The 20,115-nt window shown below is 40.5% G+C and overlaps 4 protein-coding genes across 4 annotated transcripts in view; 2 read left to right on the top strand and 2 right to left on the bottom strand.

The window, feature by feature from the left end:
• Positions 1–20,115, bottom strand: part of LOC126568598 (probable salivary secreted peptide) — a 380,437-nt gene that overhangs the window by 22,435 nt on the left and 337,887 nt on the right. The gene's annotated exons all lie outside the window — the stretch shown is intronic.
• LOC126567529 (39S ribosomal protein L35, mitochondrial) overlaps positions 1–20,115 on the top strand; it is a 142,005-nt gene that overhangs the window by 112,750 nt on the left and 9,140 nt on the right. The window lies entirely within an intron of this gene.
• LOC126568093 (polyadenylate-binding protein-interacting protein 1-like) lies at positions 1,930–9,123 on the top strand. Its single transcript, XM_050224511.1, has 8 exons — positions 1,930–1,976; positions 4,745–5,009; positions 6,029–6,445; positions 7,820–7,993; positions 8,101–8,319; positions 8,397–8,501; positions 8,577–8,914; positions 8,997–9,123. The coding sequence occupies exons 1-8, from the start codon at positions 1,930–1,932 to the stop codon at positions 9,121–9,123; spliced, it is 1,692 nt and encodes a 563-aa protein (XP_050080468.1).
• On the bottom strand, positions 14,522–16,779 carry LOC126568428 (mediator of RNA polymerase II transcription subunit 19). Its single transcript, XM_050224899.1, has 4 exons — positions 16,529–16,779; positions 16,296–16,444; positions 14,927–15,034; positions 14,522–14,842 (listed from the first exon to the last, which is right to left on the bottom strand). Exons 1-4 carry the CDS (start codon positions 16,743–16,745, stop codon positions 14,522–14,524), a joined length of 795 nt encoding a protein of 264 aa, XP_050080856.1. The 5' UTR covers positions 16,746–16,779.

Here is a 20,115-nt window from a genome sequence, read left to right as displayed (position 1 = left end):
GAGGAGGTATTTTGTCTTCTTCGCATTGATCCTTAATTAAATTCTATTAGCCTCGCGTTTCACGCTTTAGACCTCAGTAAGATTAAAACTATTCCGACAGCATGCTCGACACCTTCACCTTGCACTGTACCTCGTTTATAATGGCCATTAACAGCAGTACCAGCTTTCCATCGAATTTGTTCTATGGTATCGTATGCCGCCTTGAATTTAATGAACAGGTGATTCGTAGCGATCTGATGCTCTCTGCATTTCTGGAGAATCTGCCGTAGAGTAAAGATTCGGTCGGTAGTCGATTTGCCTCCAGTAAATCTAGCTTGTTAGATTCCAACGAAATCTGTAGCAAGAGGCGCAAATCTACAGAAAAGTATTCGGAGCAGGATCTGATAGGCAGCATTCAGAACTGTGATGGTCTGGAAATTACTTCAGTTTAATCTGTCGAAGTAGCACTTGCACCAGTCGGTCAGCTCTCGCTCGTCCGACAGGATATCTCCCTCCTCGTTGCGACACATGGCAATCATGGGGGTAAAACCGCCTCGTGCTACATTTAACCAGCAGCGCGTCCCCAAGTACTACTGGCCACGCACAGTTTCTGGCGCATTTTAATGTAAGTCAATTAAAGAAATTAAAGCAAGAACGTTGGGTTCAAATACAACACAATAAAGTTTTGTGCGAGAAGAATGTCTTTTGTTATGGAGCATGAAATAGAATTGGAATAAAGAGGCAAACTTATCTGTATAATCTCAATAAAAGGATCAATTCCAGTAAAAAAAAGTTGAAATTTACTCAGTTTCTCGGTTGATCAGTTTTAAAAATATTTTGTTTTCTTTTCATATCTACAAAAAGGCAAAAAATCGTTTGTAGCAAGCTTTCATCCCGACCTTATAAACCCACTCACGTCTCCTTCGCTATACGACAGCTCCAACAGCTGTCAAATCGCATCATCTGACATTAGCACCGTGTGCGTGCGAGTGTCTCTGCGTACGCGTGTGCGAAGGAAACAGTTCAATGAAATGAAAATTATCGAGGAAGAAGAGCATCGAAGAAAAAATACCAATCACGCACGTCAGGCGGCTGCAGTCCGTGAGGCAAAACCGAAAATTGTGCAATTGTGTGGGGTGTGAAAGAAAGTCGGCACGAAAATACCTCCCAGTGCGCAGTGCAGAACGAATGCAAGTGTATGCAGTACACAAGCGTAGAAAAAGTGATTGCTTTGCGAAATTTCATTATCTTCCAGCGGGCGACACGCGTTCTTCGCCACGCGGTAGTTAGAAAGGTGTAAAAAGGGTGTTTGTTGTTCAGGTCGAAGAGAGGGAAGAAGCAGTGGTGATAAAGGTGTACAAACGAATCACGAAAATCGAATAAAAAAAAAACGCAAATTTGTCCACGCGGAAGTGAGAATATATTCGCTCAGTTGAATAAATAAAACTAGAACCGTTCCAATACACAAACGCACACACTCGCGCGCATACACAGCTCATAGCTCCCCGTTGGAGTGAAATACGTAAAAGTGTGAATTAATCTTGTGAAATAATATCCTTTCGACGTCCTTTCTCTACTACGGGCGAAGAAGAAGGACATTGCTTGTATGCGTGTGCGTATAGTGCGGAATAATTCCATTCTGTGCTGTGATAGTTGTTCTGCAAGTTTGGTTGGTGAGAAGAAGCTTCTTCCTCATCTTCCCAGTGTTGCTGCCCGATTTCCGTGTTGTTTTTGCGTTGCACTCACCAAACGGCATTGACCGTCCTGTCCCCCGGTTGTGAAGAAGCTGCATGACCTGCGGAGAAACGACGTAAAAGCTGCATTGAAAAGACACATTGTAAGGAGATTGGTGCTAAAAGCTGGTGGAAAACAGCACCACCAGGGAGCAAAAGTGCTTAATATTGTATGCCATTCCGAGCTGCAGGTCTTCCCCAATATCCTGCCTCAAATATGGCTCAACAGAAGGAGTATCCTGAGATGCGTGCCCCGAATAGTGAGTTAAATTGTCCCATTTTGCCTTTTTTCTCACAGAAAAAGGCAAATATCCGTTCGTTTTATGGTGTTCCTGTTTTTTTCTTTTGTTTTAATGTGTTGTGAAAATATCCTTCCAAGAGGAAAAAGCACGGAAAAAATCAGCTATTGAAAATGAAAAAGAAAGATGGTCGCTCATGAGAAAAATGGAGGATTGCATACGTGCAATGGGATGTGATGAGATTGGTGGTTCGGTGGTATGATGCGTGTGTGTGTGTGTGTGTGTGTGTGTGTGTGTGTGTGTGTGTGTGTGTGTGTGTGTGTGTGAGCTGGATCCCATGTTGACAATTCACACCACACTTAAAGAAGAATTTCTGGTTGAAAATGAAAAAAAAGGTGCGTTTGCTGCCTGGAACCTGGAATCAAGGCAACTGTGTGACCTTTATAGAAGAAACGCAGAAGGAGTAAAATCCTTTTCCAAGAGCTACTTGTATAGTTGTGTGTTCTTTCCGGGATTGCACTTGCTATTCTAGTGTGAAGAGACTTGAACGGAATGGGTGGTAATCACCCAAATGAACGGTTCAATGCAATTGATTTTTTATCTCTTTGTAGCTACAAGAAGATTAAGCTGATTAGGTGCATATTGGAAACAACATCAACAACAATCCTATCAGATGTTTACAGGAAGCAGAAAAAGGGGAAATAGCTGATTTCGTATTGAAAGCGGAACCGTCTTTCGACCTCCCGGTCGTAGATCAAAACAAGCGTTTTGTTTAGCTAAATGTACCCCCATGGCGGTTTCCTAGTTTTACAAGCTGAATCCCTACAAAAAACTGGGTTTAAATCCCTTAGTGAGAACTCCAACTACATAATATCAGCTAGTCTAGTAAGCCAAAAGAACCTAGAAGATCGTTAAGCAAAGAAAAAGAAAAATAATTTGAAAATACCTCCGTTTCGCTCCAGAAATCAAAGACTGATGGCTACAGGTTTTACTACAGCCTGAGAGATACATCTCCACTCAAACCGTCAAACACGACGGGCCAAGCAGTATACTATATTGAAAATGTATAGACGAGAACAGGACCCGTATCACCCGGGATATGGTGACCTTTCCCGGCTCGGAGAAGGAAATGTCTCCCAGAAAAGATGAAAGGAGTATCTTACATTTAAGTTATTGTAAGTAATACGGCCTGGTCGTCCTTTATGAATAAAAAAACAGAACCAGTATTCTTATCACATCCGGTTCTCTTCTAAACCAAGAAAAAGAAGAAGAAAACGTTTAGAAGAGCTGCTATAAAATGCCAGCTCTACGAGCTGTATGATGATCTCACTATTGTACAGTGAATTATAACTGCTAGTCTCGTGCAGTGCGAATTACAATTTCTGGACTCCTCATAATATGGAGGAGGGGAGGGGAATATGTGCCACGAGGGGTAAGATTTGGCAGACGACCAATACCGCACGAAGTCACATCAAAGATCAATGCCTAGCCAGAAAGTTGCTGTCTTGTGCTTAAGACGTTATCGGTATTGAAAGTTATAGACGAGAGTTGTGAATAGACCGTTAAACAGCATGTCAAAGCTTCAATGACTTAAAATACTTGCGATGCACTCTTCTACCCATAGAAGGTGGGTCGGAATATTAATCCATATGTTATGGTATGGATCCTGGATAAGATCGGAAGTATTTTGTTCGAAATCTTCAATCTAGCTAATAGCCTGCAAAAGGATGCATTACATCTCTTAACTATAGGATTCTATCAACATTAAGTTAAATAAGTCCTCTCCAGTAGCTATGCCCTGCAAAGTTGATGTATTTTTAATTTGTAATTTATTCAACTTCTAAGATGGAAGGTATGCAGGACATAAACAAAACCCATCCATGCATATAAAACCAAAATATTAATTAAATATTTCAGTAGATAAAATAGGGTAGTGTAGGAAGCAGGACCAGCGTTCAGGAGCAATCTTTCCCACCTGCGATAACAAAACCGCTAAAAACAAAAAAACTCATTTTTTCGTAGGCTTAAAATTTATGTTTCAAATTACCTGGCAATGTGGCGCTTGTGTTGTGGTTCAGCGTGCTCGGAATGTGCTATTCGTTCGTTTTGTTTTGTTTTTTTTTTTGCATCTGTTTAATCGCTCATTCAACCGGCGTGATTCATCGCTCATGAATGAAGCGTACTTCCTCGATGTTCCGTCATCGTTCCCAATAAACAGCAGGCCTGAACCATTACCCCTAACTGTGTGCCAAAAATGTCTGGAAATAGAAAAGAAGCGAAGAAAGATAGAGAGAGAGAGAGAGAGCAGAAGAAGAAGAAGGAGCAGGACTGGGGGAGAAAAACACGGAAGTAGCATGGCAATACAGTTAATATTAAGTCGTGGAGGAGAGAAAGTCATGCTTATTGGCGATCAGCCACGTTTCGGTTGTGGATGGATATCAATATGTGCGGTTCCCCAAAACCTCAACAGTTCACCGTTATCGCAACCGTAAATTGCACATACTCACCGCACCGCATTGATTAGGGGAAAATTGGATACTGATGATCATTGGCATTGGAGGAGCCACTGCACTTCCGAGATCCTTCTCTTGTATCGCGCACACACACACACCCACACACTGACAAAATACGAGCCGCGATCGCTGTAAGGATGTACACGATTCATACTTAAATATCAAATTAAACCACGTTTCGAACGATCCCCACATTTGTTACCTTCAAACAGCCTAAACACGATTAATATATCCTTCGTTCTTCTGTTTTTTTTTTTTATATAAAAGTCAAAACGCACAGCAAACTGTCTCCCAACGCGGAGGTGTTCGTACCGAAGTCCCAATTATCTGAGTACATCCAAAATATGGAACAAAATCAATCGCAGATGGGAATGCATCAACCGCCTACGTCACAAGTGCATCAACGGTTTGCGATTGCACAGGGCGGTGGTGATGGAAGTGGTGGAGGCGGCGGCAGCAGTGGATACGAATACGCCTCACCGATGACATTGCAGAACCGGTTAAGTAATATGCAGATTGTGGACGGTGGTGATAATGGGAAGGAGGTGAGTTTTACTCTCTTTCGTACACTTCTCTACTATTTTATTCGGTATTTTTCTGGATCTTGGTTTAGTATTGGGAACTAGCAAATTTTCAGCCTAAAAGAAACACAAGTGTCTACCTGTATAAAAAAACCGCAGCTTTAGATAACAACCCCTGTTTTCTTACTATCTAAAAATTGCGCTCTTTATTGCAAGTATATAGAACATAAAAACAAGGCCGTTTTGATTTTATTTAAATTTCTTGATCAAATCTATCCTATCCTATCCTATAAAAACTATCCTCAAAATTGCAAATGAAAAAAAAGCAATCATAACGTCAAAAACCAGCACATTCGGGGAAATCTAAGGGATTGATGCCTAATTTGAAAGGCTCAACAACTTTCTCTGGAACGTATTATTGTGGTTTTGTTTGTTGTGTAAGAAATCAGTAATGTGTTTTATTTATGTATTTTTTCTTTTTTCTATTGACTGCAATGTGTATTTTTGTACCTTATTCCTTTATATATTTGCTGTTTCTTTTTGGTTATATTGGTATTGTCCTTTTCTTCTTGAGTTGTTTTTTTTTAAATATTTTATATCTTTTGATCTATTCCTGTTGTGCTTATTGATATATCTTCTATCTTTCTGTTTTTCCTATCTATTTTATATGTTACTCTTTTTTCCATCATGTGCTGTTCTTCTTTTACTAACATATGTATTTACGGGATTCATTCCTGTCTGATGAGCGATTCTCTATCTGTTGTGTCTACTCTCCTATCTACCTTATTCACATGATTTCTATTCTACTCATGTGAATGCGAATATTACATACGTAAATTATACAAAACAATGTACTAATATGAATTCTTCTCAATTATTGTACAATTACGCACCCCGATGCTCTGGATCCGTTACTCCTATTTATTATACAAAAAACCGTCCCCAAAAATCAACAACATGCACGCCCCTGCTGTCCTTATTTTTGTATACATAAAACGTTGATAATGCTTAACACGGGAATGTGCACATACACACAACCACAGTTCAATCACCATCATCACCACCAACAGCCAATGCATCATCAGCAGCATCATCAGCAGCATCATCAGCAGCACCGTGGTCAGCAACATCATGGCTACCATCATCACCATCAGCAGCAGCCACATCAAGCGTACGGTTCGTATGGCTACCAGAACAACCATCATGTGCAACAGGGTGGTATGGGAGGTGATCACCGAAAGTACAACAATGGTGGCCAGCAGCAGCATCAGCACCATCACCATCGCTCCCGACAGCATCATCATCAGTCGCATCATCACCAACAACATCAGCCGCAGCAGCAGTACGGTGGAAATCATCAACAGGATTTTATGGACGGTGGAGGGCCTGGGGCGGCCGGTGGCTACAACAATATGATGGCTCCGAACTGGGATACCAACTTTCAGGAAGACATCGAACAGGTAGGGTGACGCCACCAGGACAAAAGAAAAAGCGCATACCACCCAGCCACAATCCCTTCGCAAACTACCACCACAAACCACCACCACCACATCTTCATGAATGTTTGCTGTTGTTGCGTCGTTCAAGCCTAACACCTAAGCATCCTGCATCGTAGAACATGTCTTAAGGAAGAAGGATCCATCGTGTTGGACACGGATTTTTGCTTGTTTCTGGTTTTCTCTTTCCTGCATTCGTTTCTGTTCATCATTTGTTTTAAGCTCACGCTTGTCGTTACGACAAACTAAATGCTTACTTCTGTTCTGTCATAATACTAGGCATACTAAAAATGTGCAACGCATTCATTTTCTATAGCGCCACTTTATTTAAAAGGATATTTATGTTTTAAAATAGTAATCACTTACTATCATCATCTCAATATATCCATGATATAAAGCTTGCAAGGCATCCTGACACTTTCTGAGATATTTTTTGCAAAATTGAATTGAATTTTGAATTGGTAAAATTTCCAAAACTTATTTCAAAGCTAGAATAGGCATCAAACTTTTTCTTCTTGGCTTAACGACCTCTTGGGTCACGCCGGCCATCGAATAGCTTACTAGACTCTCCGATACCACGTAGTTAGATAGTTAGTCCTCACTACGGAGGCACTGTCCGGATGGATTTGAACCCCGGTGCTGCCGTTTGAAGACCGGCGCCGCTGTCGCCTACACGCCTTGTTTTTCTAACCTCCCCAGAGCTGGTACAGTTCCCTATCCAGAAATAAAGAGTGGCTCTATAGAAATAGGACGCAGTTTAGATGTACTCTGTACCATATACGTAGTTGAATGTTAAATCCTTTTGTTTATCGGTTGTTTAATTAAATTATTTTTTTTTTGTTAAATCATCGAAAGCTTTCGATTTCGTATTGATTGATTGAAAATGTTTTGTGTTTGTGTTATTTTTTGTGTGATTTGTTTTGTTGTATGGTTCTTCTTTCTTTTACACATAATATATTCTTGTGCTACACAAATGTGTGTTTCGTTGTTTCACTTACAAAACTACTATTACTAACTTCATTTGCTCGATTTGTGTTTTGTGTTTGGTGACGTTCCTATTTTTTTTTCCATTTTATGTTTGCATGTTTGAGTTACTATTTGGTGTTTATTTCACTTTTACTTAGTTTTTTTCCTTTTTTGTCATTATTGTTTAAGGGTTATTTCTTCCTCATCTACGTATCTAGCTTTTTATATTCTGTTTTCCTGCTTTTTTACACCTTACATCAAGCGCTTCTTTCCTGAAGATGGCAAAAGCTGTCTGATTATGAAATTTGAAATTTATATTAATAAGAATGTGTTTCCTCATTCAATTCGCGTTTCTCTTGCTCTGACTCTCAGATATCTTACAGACAAACGCAAGCAATCGACTATCTGACCGGCGTGATTGCGGAACTGTTCGACAATCCGGGGCTGTTTGATGATTCGGTCAAGAAAAAGCTGCCGGAAAAGTTGGGCGATCTGCGCCAGGATCATTATGTGTTGAGCAGCACAATTGAGATGATTTTCGAGCAGGTTAGATGAATAGAAGCAGGAGAAGCGAATGTGCGGAGAGAGAGAGAGCCTACTAAACACCCCTTCATTTATCATTTCAAAAACAATCGCACTCCAAAATTATGCAGTCAATCAGGGAACCCAACTTCCGCTACATGGGTGCGCGTCTGTGTAAACTGCTGGACAGTTTGAACAATGGGCCCAACCTAGCACTGCGGGAACTGTTGCGGCTCAAGATGGAGGACCAGAGCGGTGAGCTGCCTCAGTTCATGAAGAACGAACAGGTGAAGGTACGCGGTGCTACGCTTTTCCTGGCCGAACTGTACATGCAGCTGCGTGATCCGCAGGTACGATTGCTCTTAATATTGACACTCAACACAGGAGCTTGTGAATACGTGAATTGTATTTATCTGTTTGTTTGTAGCAACCATTCGGCAAAACGATTTCGGAGCACATCATAAACGCGATCGAAATTCTGCTCGGCAAGGAAGGACCGGAAAACACGAAATGTGTTTGCCAATGCTTGAAGGTATGATAATGTTACGCTCGTAAGATGCCGATATGTTTCCCCTGTAACAATCTACTTATCTACCAACCGTTACAGCTCTGCGGGTACGAACTGGAACAAGACTGTCCGGAAAAGGTGGAATCTATTCTGAGCAAGCTCGAAAACCAGACGAATGTCCAGTCGTCCACGGAAGCAATGATCCGATCGGTGTTTACGCTACGAAAAAATGCTTGGGGCCGAAGCGAGGAACCGGCCGCGGCCGTTCCACCGATGCCAGTCCCGACCGACGCCATGCTGATGGGTGGTGCGGGCGTAGCCCAAAACCTTCCCGTCTTTTATGGGCCCGATGGTGAGGTGTTGACGGAAGAAGAACACTCGTTCCTGTCGATCCACGTGGCAACTGATGCAAACCGGAACGCAAACTATGATTACGAGTAAGTGACAGTAGAGCACAATATTGTGTGTGAAAAGGGTTTTCTGATCAACAATTTTCCCGCTTTTTGTATCTTTGTGTAGTGATGATGATGAGTACGGGGTGGTCGATCCGAACGAAGATCTGGAGATACAGGAAGCGTATGAGGACTTCATCCAGAGCAGTGGTCAAAACCAGCTGCGCCAACAGCAGTACCGGCCAAATGTGTAAGAGGGTGCCAGAAACGCTCGTTTTCTCTCCCATATACAGTAGTCGTCAGATATGCAGCTTTTCTCGGTCTTATGCTTAATTTCGGTCACGTTCATCAACAAACAAACAAGCAAAAAGAAATCGAAGGACAAGATGAAAAAAGAAACGCGATGAGAAACAGCCGCGTGAAGTAAAGTAAGGTGTTATCCAGCTACACAAACCTCTACACTTATACATTCAAACTTGTCGATAGAATAGAAGTGAAACAACAACAAAAAAAAAACTTAAAACAAAAGTAACAAAAGAAAAAGATGAAACTACATTAGTAAAAAAAAAAGAAACGAAAAGTAAAATAAGAAACAAAGATGAAGAAAAAAAGCTCCAGAGGACATCTCAGCAATAGAAGAGAACAGTATCCAAATAGTAGTAGCATTCAAAGCAAACTAAAAAAAAAACCCCAGTGGAAAGACAGGCACAGACAGAAGGAGAAAATTGTGCAAAACAGAGCAAAAAGAAGAAGGAAACTTAATTAGTCAAATGAGATGCATTTTAACGTATTTTTTTCTAACAGCACACGGTAAATGGTAATTTAACGTATATTGTGTTTGATGCTTGTATTTGTTAACTTTTTTTGTGTAAAGATGCTGAAGACATGTGTTGTATTGCAAGCAACAAGAAATAGTGGAGGCATAAAAATGGTAAATTGATAATTGTGAATGAATAAATTATGAAACAAGTTGCATGTTCTGCCACATACTACCAATACAAAGCAATATATGTAAACATGATGGCGTACTTCTTCTGTAAGCCATTAAGTCACATTTCCTTAGTGCAGCTAATTTTTTTTCCTATACGCTAGCGTATGAGAGTGTAAGCTTCCGGCGCAATACTCAGGAAATATTACTTAGGATGATTTGTATCTTCCAAACCTCAAAAACACAGACATATGTACGTGTCCTCTCTCACTTTCTCTCTCGGAAATTCCGTTTCATGATCTCAGTAAAAAGAAGCTTACAACTGTACCTACTACTGACAGTTCTCGACAAACCGATTTTAATTCATCTCGGGTTTTGTTCGTCGTCTACGAACACCTTTCTCGGCTTTAATTACGTTACATTGTTGTTTCCTACTCCACTGGTACCCGTTTACACATATTGCAATAGGAAGAATATTATTTTAAACATATACGCCCGTTCGCATAACTTTTACATGATTTTTTTTTTCGTTCTGGGCTTTGCTTTTGATTTTTTGGAAAGCAAGCCAATTGCACAAAACAAAAACCAATTGTTCTCTGGAATATAAAATAGATGCAAAAAAATCAAATAAATGAACCGAAAATGAAGCATTTTGTAAGTCTAAATTTAGCACTTTGCAGAATATATCCGAAACTGAAATGAATTCTAGATTCTTGTTCACATTGGCCACAGGTTCGTCGGTTCTGCTCAACCGAAGATGCGAAGGATGAGGATTTAGAAGATCCACGAGGTGATCTAAATTGGGTACCATTTATGGTTTAGAGTGGCCGAGACGTCGGGATTCACACGAGAGGGCTAGGGGTCGAATCCCGTCTGGATCGGAATTGACTGAGTAAAACCTCTCGAGATTGTGGAGCAAGGTCTCTGTCTCGTTGACCTGCTCACTAAAAACGAATACCATCTTGATGGGGCCCGAGTTTGGCATACTCATAATATGCTCCAGCCATCATATCCTGCCGGCTTTCGCCACCGTCAGGATGTCCGATTCGCAGTACTGTCGGTTTTCCTCCACCCGTCATACTCGAACAAATCGTCAACCCGGAGGATGCGTCGCTCAAACACGTCAAGAGCGTTTGCATCCTCCATTCGGATGGTTCAAGACTTGTGGCCATAGAGGACCACCGGGCGAATCAGTGTGCGATGTAGGAATTTTGAAGATTGAGGAACTGGTAGTCCTTTTACTACCCGTCGATATAAGACGAAAAATTCAGAGCTGAGGTTTCTTGCGCTGTGATGGCGTCAGTAGCTTATGTTATATTGTTGTTAAGTTGTTCTTAGGATTGATAAGAAATTTTGGTGGATTGGAAATTTGGATAAAACAAGAACGTTGGGTCTCATGTTCATTAAATGAAGGTTGGGATTATTATACACCTGCTCGTCTTATCTGCTCAATAGATTAATTATTTAATCATCGATCATCGTATGCGGGAGACTGGAAAAAATATAAGTTTCCAACAATTATCCTGGGTGATGGATTAGTATCTCACCTAGATAATAGCTTGAATTACAGTCCAATGAAGAATTAAAACGAATCCTACTTACCAGGACCTTCTCCAATTTACTGTTCTCTCTTTTATCTAAGAAAAATCCTGTTCTTCAATGTATAGAGTGGGGAGTTACTTCAGAACTACCAACATCATTAAATTCGGATGCACACTTTCAGACTGAACAATGTTGCGTGTTTCGGCATTTCACATTTCTTTTTTTCTCTTTCATTTTCTTCCGTCGTTTTCGAATGTTTTCCTTCTACGGTTTGTTTTCCGTTTCAGTGTTTATTGCTAAAATATAGGAAATAAATGTTAAATAAATCCACAGTACGATTATAAATACAAAACGGAGTGTGAGATAGGAGGAATCAAAAGGAGAGTTATTTCTTCTAAGGAACTCTCCTATCTCCTCGTCTCTCTACTCCTCTCTCGCAGACGATCGACTTGTTGCTTTTGCTCGTGCATTTTCCACGATGTTTAACATGTATTAGTTAGGGCACATGCTTTGGGAGTAAATGATAAATTTAGACTATCGCCAAACAAAAATTGTTTGATCTTTGAGCTGTCACTCGCATCTAGAGAGACTGATTCGTTTGGTGTTGAAACAATATTTCGATTCTGTAAAGATGCTGGTTAAAATAAGACAAAGCCGAACGAACCCTGATTAATTTGACTTAGGTGTATTAAGGTAAAGAGATTACCATTATAGGACATATCTGCATTATGGTGTAAGATCCTTCTCTATTTTGCCAAGCGTGTGTTTGACGCTGGTGAAATTTGGACCGTCAAAGCCACTAAATATATTGGATTGCGTCTCTAATATGGAGTACGTGAAACAGAATGGATTTCTATTTCTTTCTTTTCTTAAAAGGACGCAGGACTTAAGCAAGCACAACCCAAAATGGTTTTTAAGCTGAGGAGACATATTTTGAGTGATATCAAAGCAAGCACATCCCAAAATGGTTTTTAAGCTGAGGAGACATATTTTGAGTGATATCAATCACACAAATATTCGCAAATAAGCGTATCAACAAACGTGCAGAAAATTTTGAGATTGTTAACTATCCCGGAGGATAGGTCGATATTCTGAACATCTCACAATACTTGAGGATTTGCGATCCTGGTTACAGGATATTAGGTCATTGAGAGTCACAGAGCCAGATTTCGTACAGTCCAGCTCCATCGCCAATGTAGTAGTATCATTGTTGGCTCCTATCCTTATTCATTGTTAGTCTTTGGCCATTTTTCCAAACATTGGGTTCTGGATCCCAACCCAGCACGTCATCAAAGTCTCAATAGCTGCAAGGATTAATCCAACAGCATACAGTCAAGACTGGCAGAGGTATCAAGGCACTTTACTTCCATCACTGTAGAAACATGTTCATGTCAAATCGTTTTTCCAAACAGAGTTTCCGAAGAAAGTTTTTTTCTGTTGCTGCGCTTAGGCTTGGCTACAACCCTGTATGCCAAGAGATCACAGGAATATTTATACAACATTCGAGCAACCGTAACATTGGATGGATCACCAGGGATTAATAGCTAAAACTAGCACAAATCATAATTTGGGGAAAATAATTTTAAGGACATCAAATTGTCCCAATTGTGTTAAATCGCCTGCATCCTTCAATCTAATACCATAAGCCAACTCGATCGGAGATTGCAGTATTTTCGCAATGATTAAAGTAATAAGAGCAAATTTTATAAACTCTCAGCGACTTCTTTATCAGAAAGATCCCAATAGCACACCGGCATCAACACATGTCAAACACTGCGAGAAAAAAGCAACGCGAGCAAAAATTCTCCCACAAAGTAGTACCACCTTAATTAGAAAACATTTTTTCCCTACTTTGTGTGTGTGTGTGTGTTTTTTTTTTTGTATTATATTTTGTAATTTTGTTCTTTTTTTGTCTCCTTTTGTGGTATCAGTTTTGTATAACTTTCCCTTACCATTTTGTGTATTTGTGTTTGTCTGTCTGTATTTCCTTTTTTCAAACAAGGCCACGCTACTTGCTTGTTTGATTAGTTTCGTTTTTCTGTGGGCGGGTTTCTGTGCTCCCATCTATTCCTACTAATTTCCCTTTTCTAATTTTTGTTTTTCTTGATTGACAAACACACACACACATACAGTTTATCCTTTTTCTCTTCAGTTTTCTTTATACACAGTTTAACCCGTCGTCCAGGCACCTGATATTGCAAACCGCAATTGTAAATTACCACTTTTAAATCATAACATTTCACACACAAATCCCTTTTCTCTAATGTCTCTTTTCTTATCCGCTGTGTGTGTGTGGGCGCGGGCGCGCGCTCGTGTGTGTTTGTTATTCAGATCCCATTTTTTTTCAAAACAAAACAAAAATAAACTGCTTAATATTACACACTCCCCACACATCTCGATTTTCCTTAACGGATATTGGATGTTTTTGTTTTGTGGTTAGCTGTCTTACAAAATACAATTAATATACACGCAGGGCGAAAACAGTAGGTGTGCAGCTTACGTATCAAAATGGGTAGAAAGAAAAAACAAACATTCGGTAAAGGGGAAACCGTTAGAGCGTAAAGGGACAATTATTTTACATATTTAACAAAACAAAAACATAATTATCCAAACGGGTGCGCAGAGAGGCGTGTTACGCGATTCTTTAAAACAAAGGAAAGAAGAATTTGTGTAATTTCTTCTTTTGTGAGCTTTCCTTGTGCTAGGCTGGCCCCTAAAGGTGGAAGGCGAACGACATCAGATCCCTCGAAATTTACAAACTGAATTTCACTTTTTCTGGCACTAATTTTATGTCAAGGTGGTTAGGGGAAGGAGAAGGCAAATTTGTATACAAATAAACAGTTGCAAAACCCTCTCATTCGGTTGTCGTATTCCGAGATCCGGTTCTAGCTGTCGTGAGACGATCGATTCCTGTAGCTCGATCCTTCGGTTGATTATCGGACACGATTCCGATTTAATATCTAACTACCCAATCACACACACACACACACACACACAGACACACACAGTCGGCTGAGCTTGGGCCCTTTTTTGATAAGTTTTTTTTCTATCCCATTATCGTCCCCTGTCCTACAAAGGTATTGGTATCTTTGTATGTAGATGCGCGTGTGTGTGTTTTCCGTCCGTCCGAGTGTGTGTGTTTTATGGATAAGTGTGTACGTTTTTTTGTTACGCTAGGACGGCTAATAGACCTGCGTTTGCGGTGGTAACGATGCTGTACCACCACCACCACCGCCCCCACCACTACCGCCACCACTCGCACCCATATGCTCCGGACTGTGGCGCTGTTTTTTGCGCTTTTTCTCCTTTTTCCGCTTTTTGCGCTCCTTGTCGTCTTCGTGTCTTTTTTGTTTTTTGTGCTTTTTCTCGTGCGTATCGAGCCCGGCCGCTTCCAGGGCAGACTGTTCCGGTGGCGCTACGCCATCCTTGTGTTTGTGTTTCTTATGCTTATTTTTATGCTTTCTAGTTGGTGCCGTTTTTAAGTGTTTGTACTGCTCCGGAAGCTGTGAATTGGGGGAGATGATGTTGGTGTTAGAAAAGGAAGAAAAAAAAATAGTAAGAGCACACAGCTTCGCGAAAGGACTTACCGGTCCGGGATGGAGACGGAATCCGGCGAGCTGTACGCTGGTGAGTGGAAGCAGTTCTTTGCCCACGATCGGTGGTTTTTCGATCACACTTCGTAGAGAACTATTATCCTATAAAGAGAGAATGGAATTTCAGTATGTAGAATCAATTCAAACTAATTTACAATCTATTTTTCGTTAAAAAACTTATGTGTATGTGCCTTGTATAGCGTGTATTTTGTAGATATATTCATCCTTTAAAGCCATCATAGATTCCATTCTTCTAAAGTTAGATCAGATTGGTATAATATTTCATCAATTCGACTCTACTTGACTCAACAAACATGATCAATGTTTCTATCTTCAGCGCCTGCAGGTTGGCCTTTGTTCCCTGACAGGACATCCAAGATAGTTCTTAGGTTCGCCTCTTGCTAAGCTTGCTAATTACTAAGACTAGTAGAGCAAATTTAGGTTAAAGGTTTAGGCTCTGCTTTCCCATATTATTTTATCAAGGACAGAGTCTCCGTCTAGCAACTAATTCAACTTCGCCGTATCTCAATTCTAAACCCAATTCTAAGGGGATCACGATGGACGCTGAAATAGAGCTAAGGTACAAATCATGTCCCTGAAAACGAAGTTTTTACATGACTCATTACGATAGGCAATGATTAGAAAAACAGGTTTCGTTACGTTAAAAAAAAACACACATTTTCGTTTGCTACATTCCTCCATGAAATTCGAGCTATTTCACACTTCCTTTGTTCGTTTGAAAGTCGTATGAAGCTTTCAGACTTCAAATTGCTTTATCGTATGAATAAATTTTAACTGATTTGACCGTCGTATCCTTTCCATGACGAGTCTAGTATTACTATTTAGCCATCAAATCCTATTCATGTTATCAACGTAATAATGTTCAAGGGAAGTTTTAACAATGTGTGTCTTCATCTATCAAATTTGATCGTTAGTTTCACTATGGCGGTAGTCTATTCAGACTTAAACTAGCTTTGTATGAAAACACTGTAGTAGCTCGAGGCGATCCGTGTAAAACACGCCAACACGATTATGGTCCTTTTGACACATTTTCACTAAAAGAATGTATTTTGCCTTTGTTAACCAACACTTTTTTGTGGTTTTAATATCAGATAACAATAGACAACCAGGCGGGTAGTGTTGAAATCGTGCAGTTTTTTGACTCACTAAAAGGATTCAGTTATCGCTCGTCTGTTTGTCGTTTGTCACCCAAAACAAAGAAAAATTAAGTTGGCCTCAAATTACTTTAGCACGTCACATAACACATCCAGAACGATTAATTACACTCATAATTCTCAAGCTGGCACAGCTTTTCAACAAGTGCTTGTTGAAGCGCTTCCACTTCCTCATCTATGTTACTTACGAGGTGTCCTGGTCCATCGATGACACCAGGTAAATTCGGGAGAAATGATGATAGCTGTTCCTTAACCTTTTTACCACTAAATTTACTATACGAATGCTCTAAACCATAGTGTGCCATCAGATTCGTGGCTCCTGTTAGTTCGCCTTCTCCTGCAAGAAGAATCAAAAATGCAATGGAATGTGAAATCGGTGTGCCCAAGAAAAATGGGTTAAATCCGCTCGATTCCTACTTACCCGGTGGTTCCTTCATTAAGTAAAACGGTCCACTGTGGAGTATCGACGGGTTTTTCCCTAGCTGGATCGTAGTCTTTAACGTGCCGGAGGAATCCTGACGGGCGACGACGGGCGATCGGCCCCCGGCCCCTCCAGCACGGGGCGACGATTTCGGTGAGTACTGTTCCACCTTCCGGAACGGATCCGTCGCCATCGTGTTGCCGTAATTGTTAAACATGTTGCGTTTGTTCGGGGTCCTCTTCTCCTATCGACTCCGTGTGTACGTGCTTTTCCTTCACCGTAAACCTGCTAATCACACAGTAGCCCGTAGACAACGGCACACCAGTCTACAGCAACCGAACAAACTGCCAACACCAATGCCAGACGACATTCACACGGTTGATGCGCAAGTGGCACGGTACGGTTTGGAGGCACTTTTGCGAAGGGTTCGGAACACGGGTAGCACGCTCGGTTCGGCGACGTGCACAAGGCAGGCCAGGCCCACTTCGCCTTGTATCGTTGTCGTCGCCTGTTCCAAGGCCCCCTAGAGTACACGGGCAACCTAGAGCAGTGGCCTCACAACAAAACGGGTACGAGAAGCGTGGCAAATCCGTGTACGACGGACCCACACAACACCGCCAGTGTCCCCGGACGGTGGGTGGCGGAACGTACGGGGACCGGATCTGCGGACTGGTTATCGTACGTAATTTCGCTAACCAAAACGACCGATTTATCAGGGCACGGAGATACACGGATACGAACACCACGGCCTGTAGAACGTACTCCTTCTTCTACGTTTTCTTCTTCGTTGCTGAATGTGTGTGTTTCTTTTTTTTCCTCAGCTTTTGGCTTATGTTTTTCTTCGATTGTCAAAGAGGTTTATAGCGTGCGGTTCGGCACTTCATCGATTCGTTCGTTTTTGGCAATGTTGTGTTGTTGTGGTTTTATCGGTTTATAAAATGGGTTTCCTTTGTTATGGTACTAAAAGTAAGTACTTACGTAGTTTTCCATCAGTTGAACGAAGAAGTTGATTTATTTTATGAGAATTTAAAATCACAACAGCGTTTCAAACGATACATCGATTTGCGATGGTTTTTTCGTTTTTATCGTTCAGCTGTCAAAATTAGAAATTCAAATTGCTTTCACATTTTCTACCCAATAGGCAAACCTGAATAAAGCACAAAAAGCAAGAGGTAAAGCATGCTATTGATGAATAGTTTTTCCAAAAGTTATGCATTTTACGTAAAATGAATGTGCAACTAATCATCGACCAGCTGATTTTTGCTTTAAAGAAATACTGTACATGACGGAGGGGTATAACTATTGTTGAAATTGGGGTTGAAAGGTTGCAAACCCAAATTTCAAATCGGTAAATATTTATTTTTGTGTAAAAATATAGGCTCAACTAAACCATTGAAGGTTGCGTGCGGATAAATTGATTGCTTTCAGAAGTAACGAGAAAAGATACAAGCAGTAAAAATGGATGAAATCAGTCATCTCCTCTTAGAATTGAACACCAATGTGTGCACGAGAAGAAAAGTTAAGAAACAAAGAGAAAAAGTGTGAGCGAGCCAGTAAGAGTGAAATATAGAAAGATATAGAAGGCAATATAACGAAAACAGAAGTAAATGATCCAAAAACACACAATAAAACAATGAAATCGCGCTGATGTGATGAATTTAAAATATATATTTTATTTAATTTAAATTTTCAATAGTTCAGAAATGTATTTCATAAACATTTTGCTTTCTGTTTGTTTGTTTGTTTGTTTGTTTGCTTCTCCTCTTGTGGCTCCGTATAGATAAATTGCGTGTGTGTCTGTGTATTTGCGTTTTTTATTTTATCCATTGCAATTTTAATTGTATCTGATGATATTTTTTTTTACACTTTCTTTATTTTCTTAGATCGTTATCGACTGTTTGTTCTGTTCTGTTCATTGACACAAAATTAGTCCTCTTCGGAGTGCTTGGCCACGTGGTGCGGTGCAGTGACATTGAGTAGTGTTTAAACTTATTTTGTGTTTTATCCTGAATCGTTTTTACTTTTTAATTATTTTCTATTTACGCTCTTTTCGTGCATACATGGACAGGTGAAATTTGTTCGAGTTTTTCTTGAGCTGTGTGTATGGGATGTTGTGATGTTACTGCTGAATGGTTACATAAATTTATAAACCACTGCAAAACGATTGGCTTGTGCGTACGCGCTCATACATACACGCACCTTTATGGAGGATTTTTTTTCCAGATTGCAAACATTTTGCCACGTCCGTGAATGTGTGTCTATATTTACTGATATTTGCAGTGGGTGCATTTCTGATCGCGTTAAATATCTTACTAAGGATACGCCGTAAAATGGAATGATGTGAAATTTGAAACGATTGTTGATTCAAATTTAGCCCGTTTGAACTGTCCTGATTTCGGTCACTCAAACGTGCACATTTTTTGTGTTGTTCTGTTTGTATAATATTTTGCGAAGCTTCTTTCCCTAATTCGTGGCTGTACAGCGGTCGCGAATTTTAGCTAGAGAGCTAGTAGTTAGTAAATTATTTGATTCTATTTGCCTTTGTACAGATCACACATACGTGTATGTGCGTTAGCCTTTTACCGGCCGAGTTGGCCAATAATGGTCCACCGGAAGTGTAAAGTGCGATGGTTCCTCCATTCAGAATGTACAACTTCAGCACGTGGGTTCGTTTTTTGGTGCGACCTGGAGTGCAAATGTTGCTTACTTTCATGGTAGATTAATTATCTAAGACCCTTTCCAATCAAGGAAGGAGGAAGGGTATTGGAAGAGATATGCGCAGCATCTGATTTTGGCATGCAGCGGGCAAAACGGTACCCATTTGTGTTCTTATGGCAAAGAGTGGCGATCTTCGCTAGAGTGTTATCCAACGGACAAAAAGAAAAACAAAACCCTCTCAATTACAAAACCACTCACGCACACACACACACACACAAACACGTGCGAAAGAATATAGGGACGTTTCGGTAGCGATGGCACTTTTCGATGATATTGGCGATGTTTTTAGTAGTAACTCACTCGATCACTCTAGCGAAACTGTTGCACAACACAAGATAAAGGTATATTCAAAGATTCCCCTCTCCTTCTTGCTTTGTTTTCCCTTATTACTCCCCTCTATTCGCGCTGTCAGGAGAGTCCATTTTGGCACAAGAATTTTGATGGGATTAGTATGGCGCTGAAGGTAGTAAATTTGACAGGCATAGTAACCGAAAGCGTCAATTTTGGCACATTTGTTTACTGTTAGTGGTCAACAAGAAGGGGGCATACGTGCGTGCGTACATGTGAGTGGTTTTGTATGGGAATAAAAGAAAGACATTCGTGAGTGAGTGCCAATTTCGGTGGATGAGTTAAGTACTATTCATTCTCATTCAACTGTCCCTTCCATCTTGCGCTGCTCTGCTTCAAGCTTCTCTGCTGTGCGTATGTTTTCGACTAACCGAATACTAATGTTCGATACACATTTAAATAATACCTTTATCACAAGAAAGATCAAGCACTATCAACGACAGTTAGGTGAGGAAAGACGGGGAAACACATAATGGAAAAACGAGAAAAAAAACATTCCTAAGTATAATACTTGCTATTAC

The sequence above is a fragment of the Anopheles maculipalpis genome, chromosome 2RL (genome assembly GCF_943734695.1).
Source record: "Anopheles maculipalpis chromosome 2RL, idAnoMacuDA_375_x, whole genome shotgun sequence".
Lineage (NCBI taxonomy): Eukaryota > Metazoa > Arthropoda > Insecta > Diptera > Culicidae > Anopheles > Anopheles maculipalpis.
This window is presented reverse-complemented; position numbering and strand designations above follow the sequence as displayed.

Excerpts from the sequence above, each read along its gene's own strand:
- LOC126568093 (XM_050224511.1), top strand. The coding sequence starts at position 1,930 with ATGGCTCAACAGAAGGAGTATCCTGAGATGCGTGCCCCGAATAGTGA. Across the intron at positions 5,010-6,028 it reads GTGGTGATAATGGGAAGGAG|TTCAATCACCATCATCACCA; the intron begins GTGAGTTTTACT and ends ACACAACCACAG. Across the intron at positions 6,446-7,819 it reads TTCAGGAAGACATCGAACAG|ATATCTTACAGACAAACGCA; the intron begins GTAGGGTGACGC and ends TCTGACTCTCAG.
- LOC126568428 (XM_050224899.1), bottom strand. The coding sequence starts at position 16,745 with ATGTTTAACAATTACGGCAACACGATGGCGACGGATCCGTTCCGGAAG. Across the intron at positions 15,035-16,295 it reads TCGATGGACCAGGACACCTC|GATAATAGTTCTCTACGAAG; the intron begins GTAAGTAACATA and ends CTCTCTTTATAG. Across the intron at positions 14,843-14,926 it reads TCCGTCTCCATCCCGGACCG|CTTCCGGAGCAGTACAAACA; the intron begins GTAAGTCCTTTC and ends CCCAATTCACAG.